The sequence below is a fragment of the Talpa occidentalis genome, unplaced genomic scaffold (genome assembly GCF_014898055.3).
Source record: "Talpa occidentalis isolate TD23 unplaced genomic scaffold, MPIMG_talOcc4v2.1 talOcc4.6, whole genome shotgun sequence".
Classification (NCBI taxonomy): domain Eukaryota; kingdom Metazoa; phylum Chordata; class Mammalia; order Eulipotyphla; family Talpidae; genus Talpa; species Talpa occidentalis.
The window spans coordinates 1,266,028-1,278,844 of record NW_023604972.1 but is presented as its reverse complement, the minus strand read 5'-3'; the positions used below and the strand labels follow the sequence as shown (position 1 = coordinate 1,278,844).

Below are 12,817 nucleotides of genomic sequence, written 5' to 3'. Positions count from 1 at the left end.
TGAGCAGTATTGGGACTTGCAGGAGTGCGGCCCCCAGCCAGGAGGAGGAAGGGGAGCTGAGGGCCCTTGGGAGCCTGGCGGCTTCTCAGCGTCCCTGCCCGTATCTGCCCTCTGGGGCCTCGGTTTCTCTTTGGAGAACCGCCAGAGGGTCCACGCAGGCACCCGAGAGCTGACTGGGAGAGAGAGACAGGGAAGCCTGCCGGCCTCTGCGCCCCTCTGCTGTGCCTGCCTGGCAGCTCCTCACCCCTTTTACTCCGACCCAAGTGGGGCCCTTTCTGGGTGGCCCAGAGCCAAAGGTTTGGGAAACCTGATCCCCAAGAAGCCAGACCTGGCTGGGGAGGGGAGGGCTGGAGGCCACTGCTCCGCCTTAACCTGTTCCTGATGACAAGGCTCAGGTGGGTGGGAGAAGGTCTGGGGCCGCCCCAGGTGCAGAGTGGGGGACTGGGAAGCCTTAGATGGGAAAGCTCCTGGTGCAGGAGGCCTCCCCAAGGCTTTGGGTGAGTGGCGGGGGTGAAGCCCAGGTAAGTCTGCACTTCGGGCAGGGCCTGCAGGGGCCAAGGGTGGGGCGGGGCAGGGCAGCCACCAGAGGGATGGGCAGCCCTGGTCTCCAACGTCAGCCTGGCTCCCTCTGGGGCATAAACTGGGCTGGGGACCCTTAGCAGTGCCCTCGACCCCAGGGCCTTGCTCAGATCAGAGAGGACCGCTTGCAGGTCCCAGACCCCTGGCCCTCTCCCGGGGCCTTGCTCTAGGCCTTTGGAGCGGGGCTGCGCTGGGTCGGGCTCTGCAACCTTAAGCCCTGGGTGGCTTGAATGGTGCCTCATAGAGGGAGGGTGGGCTTGGAGGGGTTCTGAGGGGGACACATCAAAGCCATTCATCTCTGCCAGGAGGCCTGAGGCTCCCTGGAGGACAGCTGGAGCTGGAGGCCGGGTGTATGCCCAGCCTGGTCCCGTGCGCCCTCTGGGGCTCCTGGGCTGGGGTCACGCACACACTTCTCCGGCTTGTAACTCAGGTAGCTCACCTGGGAGGCTGGATAATCACTGGGGAGGGCCAGCTCCTGACCTCCGCAGATCAAACCTGCTCCCAGACCTTCCCCAGCTGGGGAGCAGCCCCTCCCCCGCCTCCTGGCTCCCTGCTCCGTCTGGTCCTCGGGGACCAGGCAGGCGCGGAGCACCCTCCCGCCGACTCATCACTAATTCCATCAAAGGGCGCAGCCCTTCTCTCTGGATCCACCTGCATGGGCGGCCCCCTGGACCCTTCCCCCGACTGAGAACAGCGGGGTTGGGGGGTGACTGCCTCCCCATGGGTCACGCGTGCTAGTCCTGGGCCCTCAGAGCACCTCCAGCACCCCCAGCGCCCCGGCTCCCCAGGGCCACTAAGAGAAAGAGGGTGGCCAGGCTGGCAGCCATCGGCAGCGTCGAGCAGTGTGCGTGGCGGCCGCCAGGCCACCTCCGGGCTGCACCAGGGCGGGACCCAGACCGCCCATAAAAACTGTCACAAAATTAACAGGCAACTGTGAATCCAGACACTCAGCAGGGGAGGGTCGGGGGAGAGATCAAAACAGGGGCCAGAACGTGTCTCACGCACAAGGGCGCAGGGGGGTTGGAGATGGGGGTTCGGGGACCACTCCCGCGAGGGGAAAGCACGCATTGTACAGAAAGGAAGACGATGTAAATACATAAAATAAAAAAATCCATTCTCGTAATCAAGTGAAAGAACAACAGTCTGCGTGGCGGCGGCAACCCCGACCGGGGTTTTGGTGTCTGGTTCCCTGCCCGGTCTCCCTGCCCCAGGCAGCTCCGATCCCACCACCGCTGAGCTGTGGGGGGCCAGGGCCTGGTGTTGGGGGGGGTGCTGGGCGGGCCCTGGGGCGGCCTCGGCAGTGTGGCGCGTCCCAAAGAGCCGCATCCTCTGAGGGCCAGAGCCACCACGAAAGCCACGGGAGTCTGAGCCCAGGGGCCCAGGCGGACCCTGAGCCCCGGACCCTTAGCCCCTCGACGCCTGGCGGGCGAGGGCTGTGGGAGGAGAGAGGGAGGGAGGCGAGCGCTGCCCTGCGCCCTGCACTCCCTGCACGCCCAGTGCCTCTGCGCTCCCGCTCGGGCTGGGGCTGCTGCAAACTTGTTGAAGCACCTCCCAAGTCCTTTCTGCACCGAGTCCAGCAAAAACTAGTTTGGGGCGCAGGTTAACAGCAACAGGGTGGGGCATCTCCCCACCCCCCAGAGGGCCCCAGGAGCAGGCAGGCTGAGAAGAGGCTGGGCAGCAGCTGCAAACCCGGGGGGTCGGGCCCCCATGGTCTCCCAGGACGCCCACCGCCACGGACACCGGAGCCCAGGTGGGAACCTCAGAGCTGGGAGGGGCAGAGATGCCCGGTCAGGGGCTGGCCCTTCCAGCTGCAGCTTGCTGGGGCCCGGCCTGGGGCTCCAGACCTGACCGGAGGGGCTGGGTGGGGGAGCGACTCGGGGTCAGAGCGCTGGAGTTAGGGCAGGCAGATGAGCGCCCACCTGCGGGGAGACCCCCGTGGCGCCTCTCCCGGGCCGTCTGGCGCCACCGGAGGAGCCGGGCCCTTTGCCGCACACCTCGGTTCAGAGAGTCCATCCCACCCTGGAGGGGAGGGGGGGTTACTCGATTCTGTCCCAGAAACGACCCTTTCTGGCCTGGAATGACCTCTGTCCCCAGACCCAGAAGCTTCGGAGCACGCCCCGGCTCCATCTGCACCTCAGGGCTGGGGGCCCGGTCACAGGGGTGGAGGTCAGGGATCAGCCTTCACCCAGAGCCTGTAAGGTGGGCCCTGGCTGAACCCCCAGCTTCCCAGTGACCCAGACAGCCGGTGTGAGGCTGCGCCCCAGTTCTCCACCTGCCTTTGCTGGAGCCCAGTGTTTTGTTTTGGCCAAAAGGGAGTCTGCACATCCCTTCGGGCTGCCGTCTCCACTGGGGGGAGGAAGGGGCAGTGGAGGGGGGCAGTGCCCTGCGGCTTTGTGATCTGCCTTCACCTGCCTGTGGCTTTTGGTTTCCATAGAGGCCCCAGAATTTGGGGAGCACGGTCCCCTCTCTTCCCCTGAGGTCCCGGAGTCTTCCGGGCAAGAAAGGGGCAGAGTGCAGCCCCCACACCACACGGCATGGGGGTGTCCCAGAGGGGGATGGCGCCCATGCAGCCTGCACCTGCGGAGGACCCGCCAGCCACCCCAGAGATCACGCGGCAGCAGAAGCTTCCAGAAAATGTCCCTTTTTATTCCATACGCAAATAAGCAGATTCGTTTAAAAAAAATCTCCGCCTGGAGAACCGCCTGGAGAACCGGATTGGCAGCCGCAGTCCAGGGAGGAGCCCTGCCTGGCCCTCTCTGCATCCCCCAGGGTCCTCCACCCTCCCTCCCAGGAGCGCTCTGCCCGGGTTCTCTCTGCTGGGGACCCTCCTGGAGTCCACCAGGCTGTCACAGTCCTCGGAGGCCGCAGTCCGGGTCCCTGCGCCGTCCATCCCGGAGGGGCATGGTGTCCAGTCCCCTGGCAGCACGCTGGGCAGACTGTGTGTGGCCCGGGCGCTGGGGCCGGCCCGGGTCTGCAGGCCACCACCTCCACCGCGCATCCCCGTGGGGGTCCAGCCTTGCAACCGCTCCGAGCCACAGGCTGAGGTCCCGGCGGCCCTCACAGGGCTGGGCCCTCCAGCTGCTCCCGGTGCCGGTGCCAGGAGGCTGCAGGCGCTCCCAGCCCTGCCCCGGCCCCCAGCGCCCCCCGCGGCCCGCAGAGCTCTCCAGGGCCGGGGCAGCTCACACCAGGCCGGGCATCTGCGCCCGAAGAAAGGGCACGGAGGCGGCCGCGGGGAAGGCGGCCAGCGGGTAGGCGAGCGCCCCGGAGAAGCCCAGCACCGGCGGGGGCGGCGCGGCGGGCGCCAGCGGGAAGGGCAGCGCGGCGGGCGCCCCGGGGGCGGCCGCGGCCGGGGGGCTCTCGTGGTAGAGCACGGGCACGCGCACGAGCCGCTGCGCGCCCGGCGGGGACAGGCTGGCCGCCTCCAGCTCGGCCGCCAGCTGCCGCTTCCACTTGTTGCGGCGGTTCTGGAACCAGATCTTGACCTGCGTCTCGGTGAGCTGCAGGGAGGCGGCCAGGCCGGCGCGCTCGGCGCTGCTCAGGTAGCGCTTCAGGTCGAAGGTGGACTCGAGCTGGAAGACCTGGCTGCGCGAGAAGACCGTGCGCGTCTTCTTCTTGCGGCCGCCGCGCGCCTCCCCGGCCGCCGGGGCCTCCGCCGGCTCCGCCGCCTCCCGCCGCGCCGCCCCGGGCCCGGCGCCCCGCGGCCAGGCCCCTCGGCGCGGCCCAGCGCCTCGCCCGTCTCCGGTGAGTCCCGGTCGCTGGCTGCAGGGGAGACAGGGGCGCACGCTTGGTCCCTTGGCGACGCCCCGCAGTGACGCGCGCCCCACAGCACCTGGAGGTCCCCGCCGCCCGCGGGGACCTGGCCCCTGACACCCTCGGCCGTGCGCGCTGGCAGGGCAGGGGCAGCGCCGGGGAGCCGAGCCTGGCAAGAACGCCCACCCCGGGTGCTCCCTGGCCACACCGCGGCAGAGGGTGGAGAGGCCAGCTCGCAGGCCAGCCCGGCTCAGGCGGCCTCCCTGGCCACGGTGGGCCCCAGGGCGCTGGCAGGAGGGGCCGCCCCCTCAGAGCAGACGGTCAAGAAACTGCAACCAGCACCCCCAACGCAAAAACAAAGACTTGTAGCCGCCTTCCTCCCCACGGCCAGCCCAAGCTGACCAAAGCCGCTGGCTGGGGGAGCGTTCCCTGAGGGCGAGCAAAAGCAGGCGCTCCCCAAGAGCCCCGGCTCCCACCACGCACTCCCGGAGCCCAGGCGGACAGGGGACGGGGCGCGCACCCCGCCCAGGCCCACTCTGGACTTCTGGTTCCACCTGTGGGCTTGGGGTACAGCAGTGCACACGGTGTCCCTGAGTTGATGCTCCAAGAGGGAGCCCCCCCTGGTCCCCAAGAGGAGGGCCCTCTGCCCTGAGGCTGGTAAGGGGCTGCGCTGCGGAACAGGCCGCCAGAGGCCCCTGAAGAGGTGCGGCCAGAGGCCTGCCCAGGAGGTTCGCCCTGACCAGTGGGTCCTCTGCCTTGGCCTGAGCACCCCGCAGAGGCGGGCAGGTCGGAGGGCTGTGGCGGGAGTGCAGTGAGGCCCGCAGAGCCTGCGGAGCCGGATGGGGGGGTTGGGCTGGCTCCCACGTTAGTGTCCACGATCGGCAGGAGCCCTCGCGGGCCGGCAGAGCGACAGGCCGCAGGTTGGCAAGCACCCCCAGCCGTGGGGGCCTCTGCCCGATGCCCGCAGAGGCCCAGGCATTGCCGCCAGGCAGCACAGCGGCTGGCCTGGTCAGGGGCAGAAACCCGCATTGTGCGAAATAAGGAGGAGCCCCGGATTCCTGAGCTACAGAGGGGCTGCAGGTGGGCTGGGGGAGGGGGCCGGGGAGAACAGGTCTTGCCCTTTGCACCCCCTGAAGGACACCCAATTTTATCACTGGATTTCAGAGAAACCACTGGAGTCGATGAAGTTTACAGGAAGCGGGGAACAGGACGGAACAGGACGGACTTGCTGGCCCAGAGCTCTGAGGTGTGGGTCACTCTGCGGGGGGTCATTATAGGGGGGGGAGGGAGTTATCCAAGACCTGGGAGGGGTCCTGCCCCCCTGCACACCCCGACTGGCACACACAGCTGCCGAGACTTCACAGCCAGCGCCTGGGAGAGCCCCGAGCTGGCCTCCCAGGGCCTGTGTTTGGGGGGCTAGCGAAGCCTGGGGTGCTGATGGAAGGCTTCAGGTCTTCCCCCAGGGCCTCCCTCCACGGGGCAGGTGCCCCAGGGACACTGGGAGCAACTCCTGGGGAGCCGTGGACCCGGGTTGGGGTGTCTGGGCAAGAGGGGTGAGTGGGTTGGGGGCTGAGCACCCCCTCTGAGCCTTCTGCGGGGAACAAAGGCTGGAGGGGGAGGGGCGGGAAGGAAGAGGGACTGGGGGCGCCGAAGGGGGGGGTCGCACCTTACAGGCCCCGCTGGCCGCCCCAGAGCCCGGAGGAGGGCCAGGGAGGCCGCGCAGAGAAAGGGCTGGGCCCGGGGGCACCGCTGAGGCGGGAGAGGAGCCCCCTGGGCGCCAACGTCCCTCAGCGGCGGCTTCCCTGCTGGGTGCCCGCCCTGCGCTTTCCGGGGGGCCTGCGCGCCTGCTCCCCGCCCCTCCCCCGCGCCGGCCCGGCCCCGCCGCGCTCCGGCCTCCCGCCGCCTCTCCTTTCTCTGCCGGCGCGGGGCTCCTCTTGGGGTCCCCCAGCCTCCCTCTGCCGGCAGAGCCCGGGCCCCCAGACGCCGCCTCCCCGCCCGCCCGCCCGCCCGCCCGGCCGGGCCCCGCAGCCGGTCCCCGACGCCGCGCGCGGAGCAGGCCGGCCGGGCCCCCGCACTCACGGTCAGGGCTGGGGCCGCCTCCGGGGCCGCCGGGCGCCCGCCGGAACCAGCGCGTCGCGCCGCCGCCCAGGGCGGGGGGCGGCCCGGGGCCGGGGGGCGGCGGGGGCCGGGGCCCGGCGCGCCCGGCCCGAGCAGCGCCCCCGCCTCCCCGCCGGGCCCCGCGCGCGCACGAGGCTGCGGCCGCCGCCGCGCGGGCTCCGCGTCCTCGTCCTCGGGGTCGCCGTCGGCCTCCGGGTCCTCGCGGCCGCCGCAGCCCCGGGCCGCGCGCGCGCGCCCCCGGCCCCGGCCCCGGCCCCGGCCCCGGCCCCGCCCGGCCCCGGCCCCGGCCCCGGCCCCGGCCCCGGCCGCCAGCAGGTTCTCGATGAGGAAGGAGGAGGCGCGCGCCGGCGTGGCGCGCCCGGGCTCCGTCAGCTCGTCCGGCATCGCGGCCGCGGGCCCGTCGGGGTCTCCGCTCTGGGGTCCGGCGCCCGGGCGCGGCCGGCGCGGGGCCGCGGGGGCTGGACCCGCGGGGGCCCGGGGCGCGGGCGGGGCGGGCGCGGACTCCGAGCGCCGGCCGGGCCGCTGGTGCCGCTCTCGCCGCCGCTCTGGTCGCCGCCCGGCCGGGCCGCGGGGGGCGGGCGGGGGGCGGGGCGCGGGGCGGGGCCGGCGGGCGGGGGGCGGCGGGGCCCGGGGCGGCGGAGGGGGACTCGCCGCCCGGACCCCGCGCGCAGTCGGTCGCGCGGCCGAGGACGGCGGCCGCGGCCGGGCTGGGGGGCGCGGCCGACCCCGCCGCCCGGGGGCCTCTCCGGGGCCGGGGCTCGCGCGGGCGGGGCGGGGCTCCCCGGCTGCGCGCATTGGCCGCGGGCCCCGGGCCGGGCTGGCCCATCGCGGCCGGCCGAGACCCGCCCGCCTCGCCGCGGGGAGCGCGTGGGGCCGCGCGGGAGCAGCCGCGCGCGCCAGGGTGTGCTTATGTGCCGTGTGCACGCGCGTGTGCGCGTGTGCAGGGCGGGCGCGTGTGCAGCGCGGGCGTGAAGGCCCGAGGCGTCCGGGCAGCCGCGAGAGGCCGGGCGGGTCTTTGAAGGACCCCGGGGTCCGGGCGGCAAAGTCGCCGGCTCTTGTCCGCGCGCGCCCTGAAACGCGCTCTCCAGGCCGGCGCGGGGCGCCGAGCCCTCCGGCCCCCCCCCCCCCCCGTCGGTGCCAGAGTAAGGAAATGCACCCCAGCCCCCGCCTGCCCGCGAGGCGGCCGAGGTCCCCCAGGAGGGCGCCCCGGGACCCGGGCAGTGGGGCGGGGGCGGCTGCGCGGCTGCGGGGTCCCGGGGTCAGGGCCCGCCCCTCTGCGCCCCCACTTCTGCTCCTGGAGCCGGGAGCCGGGAGGCCGGTAACGAAAGCGCATTCGGCGACCCGGACGGCCGGATCCCCGCGGTCGGCGCGCGGCGGGGGAGAAGCCGGCTTCACCCGAGCGCGTTTTCTCGGAGACGCATCCAGCCCCCAGCCCAGCCAGCGCCCAGCGCCCCCCGCCACCGGCGCCCAGCCCCCCCACCAGCGCCCAGCCCCGCGAGCGCCCTGCACCCCCCCAGCGCCCTGCACCCCCCCAGCGCCCAGCCCCCCCCAGCGCCCAGACCCCCCCCAGCGCCCAGACCCCCCCCAGCGCCCAGCCCCGGGAGCGCCCTGCACCCCCCTAGCGCCCTGTCCCCCCCCAGCGCCCAGCCCCCCCCAGCGCCCAGCCCCGCGAGCGCCCTGCACCCCCCCAGCGCCCAGCCCCCCCCCAGCGCCCTGCCCCCGGGCGCCGCGCGAGTCCCAGGCCCCGCCGCGCTTCGCTTCGGGACGCCGTGGCGGGCAGAGGCACCTCCACTTTCCCGAGCCGAGGCTGAGGCGAGGCGAGGCGATGCCAGGCCTGGCGCCCCAGTCCCGGGCACGGCCGCAGGGCGCGCGCCCGCACCGCGAGGCCGACCTGGGGCGCGAGGGCGAGGCCTGGAGGCCGGCGGGCGGGTCCGGCGGGAGGGACCCCAGCCCCGGGCAGCCGGGGAGCGCGCGCCGTCCTCCCGGCGGCCCGGCCCGCCACCCTCCCCGCTGGGGGGGACCTTGGGGGCCGCGGGGGCCACCCCGGGGAGAGGCCGTTCCCCGACCCGGGGCGACTCCCCGCCCTCCCCGCGCGAGCCCAGGGAGCCGCCGGCCCGGGGACGGCTGTGGTCTCCCGAGTGCCCCGCGCTGCCCAGGGCAGAGAGGCCCGGCCGCCGGCTCCGCGCGACGGGAAGAGCCGGGGGCTTTGAGAGAAGCGCAGCCCGCCCTGCGGTGTGGACAGGGGCGCGGGACCCAGGAGGCGCCTGCACACACGCTGCCCCCCACCTTCCAGGCCCCCGCCTGCCCCCAGGGCTGCCCGAGCCCCTCAGCTGTTTCTCCAGCCACCGCACAGAGGTCCCCATTTTTCAGAGCACCCTCAGAGGGGGCGTCCCACGGTCTGGGTTCTAATCCCCTCCAGGCTGTGCGGCCTGGGCCGCCTCCCCACCCGTCTGGCCCAGAGTCCAGTGCTGGAGACTGGCGGAGTGAGCGCAAGGGGCGGACCTGCCGGGAGAACGGTGGCCCTGGCACTGGGTGGCCGCCTGGCCTCCCCACTGCCCGGCGGCTGCCCTGGAGAGCAGAGCCCTGCAGGCTCCAGGGACCCGCAGCCAGAGCAGGCCTTCCTCCCCCCGCCCCTCGTTCTGGGCACAGCCCCCCGCCCCAGGCTCAGCAGTGGTCAGGGCACCCCAACACTGCCTGCACTGCTGGCCCCTCCACACCCCCTGAAGTCGTGTTGCCTGCGCTGGGGCGAGCTGCTGGGGCTCTGGTGAGCTGGCAGAGCTCACTGCTGGGGCGCAGGGACAGTTAGGGAGCCCGGAGCCCACGCTCGCTAAGGCGCCTTTGCACACGGACGCTGGCTGCTGGCCATGGGGGTCGTGACATAGGCGCTGACCTCAGCCCCTGGCAGCCTCAAATCGTGACTGTTTTGAACCCCAGACGCTGTTCTTGGGCAACCAGGACCCCCTGGAGATGCATCCTGGGCGGCCCAGCCCGGGGACCTGCTCTCGCCCTTCTCTGAGGGGCCACCTCATCCTGTGCTGTCTCCACCCCCCCCCACGCCCAGCCACAGTGGGCCTTGCTTCCCCGTTTACTCTGTCCCCCCAGCTCCACCTCCCCCGTGCAGGGGCCCCCTTCAAGCCCCTGAAAACACCCCTGAAGGACACCAGTGCCCTCCTGACTGCATGGGTGGCCCCAGAGCGGCAACCCCAGAGCGGGGACCCCGAGCAGGGAGCAGGCTGGGCTGCTGCTCTGGCCCCCGTCCCGTTGCTCTGGTGACGGGTGTCCCTGCCCAGGCTCCTGTCTCCCGTGTTCTCGCTTCCTCTGCCCTTGTCCCACTCCCAGGCGGTGACCACCCCAAGATCCACCAGGGTCCTCCAGCTGCCCCACCTCGCTCCCCGCTGCGTGCTCCCTGCTGGGTGGGGACGCTAGTCTCCCCCAGTGGGGACACCGCCTGGGGCGCCCCTCTGAGGGCACCTTGACTTTCCACCTGGGGGCTGATGCTGGCTGGGCTGAGGGACCCCCCAGGGGGCTTCTCCCTGGATCTGGGCCTCGGCACCACACTGGTCCCCACAACGAGTGGGGGGGCTGGGACCCTGCAGCGTGGCTCCCCTCTCTGCTCGGGCTTGGAGCACCCCAGCCCGTGGGGCTCGGGGTCAGGTGGCAGCCTGACACCCCCGACGCCGAGGGGCCCTGGCTCCTGCAGGATGGGCAGGCCCGTCCGTCTTTCTCCGGGGCAGCGCACAGGCGTCTGCCTGGGAAGGCTCCGGACCGCGGGCGGGCGCCGAGGGGACAGGGGACAGGGGACAGCCCTTCCGCCTCCTCCCCACCTGGCTCCCCGCAGTCCCGGGCCGGGGAGGGGGAGGGAGGGCGCCGGGGGAGGGGCGGGGGGGGGGGAGGTTCCTGGAAGGAGCGGACCAGCTCAGGGCCGCTGAACTCCAGGTTCCCAGGCTGCGGAGCCCCGGGAGCTTCTGGGGGTGGCGGAGCTGGGAGGTGACGGGGTGAACGGTGGGCCTGGGGAGGGGCAGCGGAAAGCGCTGGCTCAGCAGGGGCCCTGGGGTGATCTGCCAGGCGGGAGGGAGCCCCGTGGTCCTCCTGCTCCAGCGCCCCGGCTGGGTGGCGGGTGGGGCAGAGCAGCCAGTGCCGGCCCCCTGGCTCGGCCCCCTGGCCCGCCCCCGCCGGGCACCCCCAGGCGAAGTCCGAGCACTCTCCAGGTGTGCAGGCAGGGGCCCGGGGCCCTCTCAGCACCACCTCTTGGCGAGGGCCGCCGTCCCCCCAGCCGGGAGGGTGCAGTGCGAGAACAGCCCCCTCCTCTCCGCGCCTTGAAAATACTTGCTTTGAAAATGATCTGGCGGCCTTTGGGGGTCCAGCCACTTCCTTCTGTGTCAAGTCTCCCTTTAAACGTTGGAAGAGGAAGATAATTTTCCTACCCCCCCAGAGCCCCGCTCCCCAGGAGGTGGGGGGCGGAGCAGGACGAGGGGAAGCTGACATCCCGCGCCCCAGGCCAGCGGAGGAGCTTCTCCAGGCCGCTGGGCCAGCGCCGCCTCCTGCCCAGGGCCCTTCCAGCACCCCCTTAGGCTGAGCTGGGAGCGGCTGGGGCGGGGGAACCAAAGTGGAAAGAGCTGACCAGAGGAGGCCACATCCAGGCTCTGCCGTCAGCGCGGCCTTGTCACCTGCCCGTCCGGCTGTCCCTCCTGTCCCTCTGTCCCTCGCGCTGGGCGGCAGGCCAAGACGCCCTTGGAAGAGGGGAATTCTGAGGTCTGCCTGCTCCACCCGCCCAGCCCCGCCCGCCCCCCGCCCTGCCCCCCGCCCTGCCCCCGCTGGGCACCCCAGCTCATGCCAAGGCCGAGCCCCAGGTGAAAGTCGTCCTGTGCCCTGCTGGCCACGAGCGCCGGGCAGGCAGCGCGAGTGCTCCGCTGCGTCTGGGGGCGCTTCCTGTCTGGGGGAGAGGGGGCGTCTCAGCCACTTTCACTGGGGTGCAGGGGACGTCTGGTTTTAATCTGAAGAGCACCTCGAGGTGGGAGCAGGTTTTGGTTTCCACAATGGAGCGCAGATTTGCGCTGGGCTTGGCCAAGCCGCGGGACCTTCAGGCAGCTCAGGCCGCCCGGCCTTGATTGGAAGTGACGGGGCTGGAGAAATGAGGCTGGAACAAAGGGCCGGGCCGCCAGGCGGGGAGCTTCTTCCCGGGGCCGGCCGGGAGTTTCTGGAAACCTTGGCTGCCCGTGTGGGAACCGCCTGTCTGGCCCTGCTCACCCGCCTTGAGATGGATGCCTGTGGGCTCAAAGCCCGCTCGTGGGCCGCGCGCTCAGGGTGCCATCGGGGACACTCGGCCAGCTCCTGCATCTGGAGATGCAGCCTGGACACCCCCTTCTGGCAGCGGCTCCCGGCCTGGGGGAGCAGGGAGGCCCGAACTCCTCCTCCAAGGGCCGAGCTTGGAGGTCCCGGGGCGGACAAGCAAAGCAGCGCCCGCTGGGTGGGCCAGCCTGCCTGGAGCTGGGGGGGGGGGGCTTGGCGCAGAGCCCTGGGGGAGTGTGAGGAGAAGGGGGCGCCTCCAGCCCAGTGCTCCCCCTACCTCCCCCCCTTCTGGGGCCTTCTGAGCTGGGCCGGCAGGAGGGCAGGGCGCTGGTAAAGGCCTGGGGGGAAGAGCACACAGCTGCACCCCTCTCTGGTGATGGTCTGTGTGGCCTGTGGCCGGGCACTATACCTCACAAATCTGCCTGTTGAAGCGCCAACCCCCAGATCCTGGGGCTGTGGCCCTCCTCTGTGGTCAGGCAGGACAGATGCTCCCCAAGATGGCACACACACACACACACTCCCCACCGCAGCCCGGGGGAGACTCCGACACGCCAGGAGAGGGCTCCAGACCCTCTGCGTTACCTGGGCCACTGCCGGGCACTCGCGGCTGCTCTGCCCGAGCTGCCCCTGGTGTGATGCTGGGCAGAAGAGGCTGCCCCTCACCCCTTTGTCCTGCGTGAGCTGCGCGCCAGGTAGGAGCGATGTTTAATTTAAGCACATGGATGACAGACCCCCCCCTCCACAAGTGATTCCCTGGGGCCTGGGCACATGCACTCGGGGACACCAGGGCCCGCAGTGGGGACAGGCATGGGGACCCCCAAGTACTGGGGTGGCCGGGTGGGGCAGCAGAGGCAGCAGCTCCTGGAGCAGCAAAGCCCCCAGCTGACCCACTGGAGGGTGCACGAAGGGGCGTCCATGCCGGAACCCCCGGGCGGCACGAGGTCCGCATGAGTGGGGGTGCTGTGGGGTCAGACCCCGCGGGCCACCCGGTGACCAGCCTGAGCTGCCCTTGATGGAGGAGCACAGTGTGAGAACCCCGGAGAGGCCCCTCTTCACCCCACCTTTGCTCTGGGACGCAAGC

The 12,817-nt window shown here is 72.3% G+C and overlaps 1 protein-coding gene and 1 pseudogene across 1 annotated transcript; both read right to left on the bottom strand.

Annotated features, from left to right (window-relative positions):
• Positions 1-3,758: 3,758 nt before the first annotated feature.
• On the bottom strand, positions 3,759-5,358 carry LOC119261284 (homeobox protein HMX1-like). Its single transcript, XM_037530530.1, is given in 3 exon segments — positions 3,759-4,285; positions 4,288-4,498; positions 5,194-5,358. Coding segments are annotated over 3 exon segments (903 nt in total).
• Positions 5,359-5,517: 159 nt separating this feature from the next.
• Positions 5,518-6,831, bottom strand: LOC119261283 (homeobox protein HMX1-like; annotated as a pseudogene).
• Between the last annotated feature and the right edge of the window lie 5,986 nt (positions 6,832-12,817).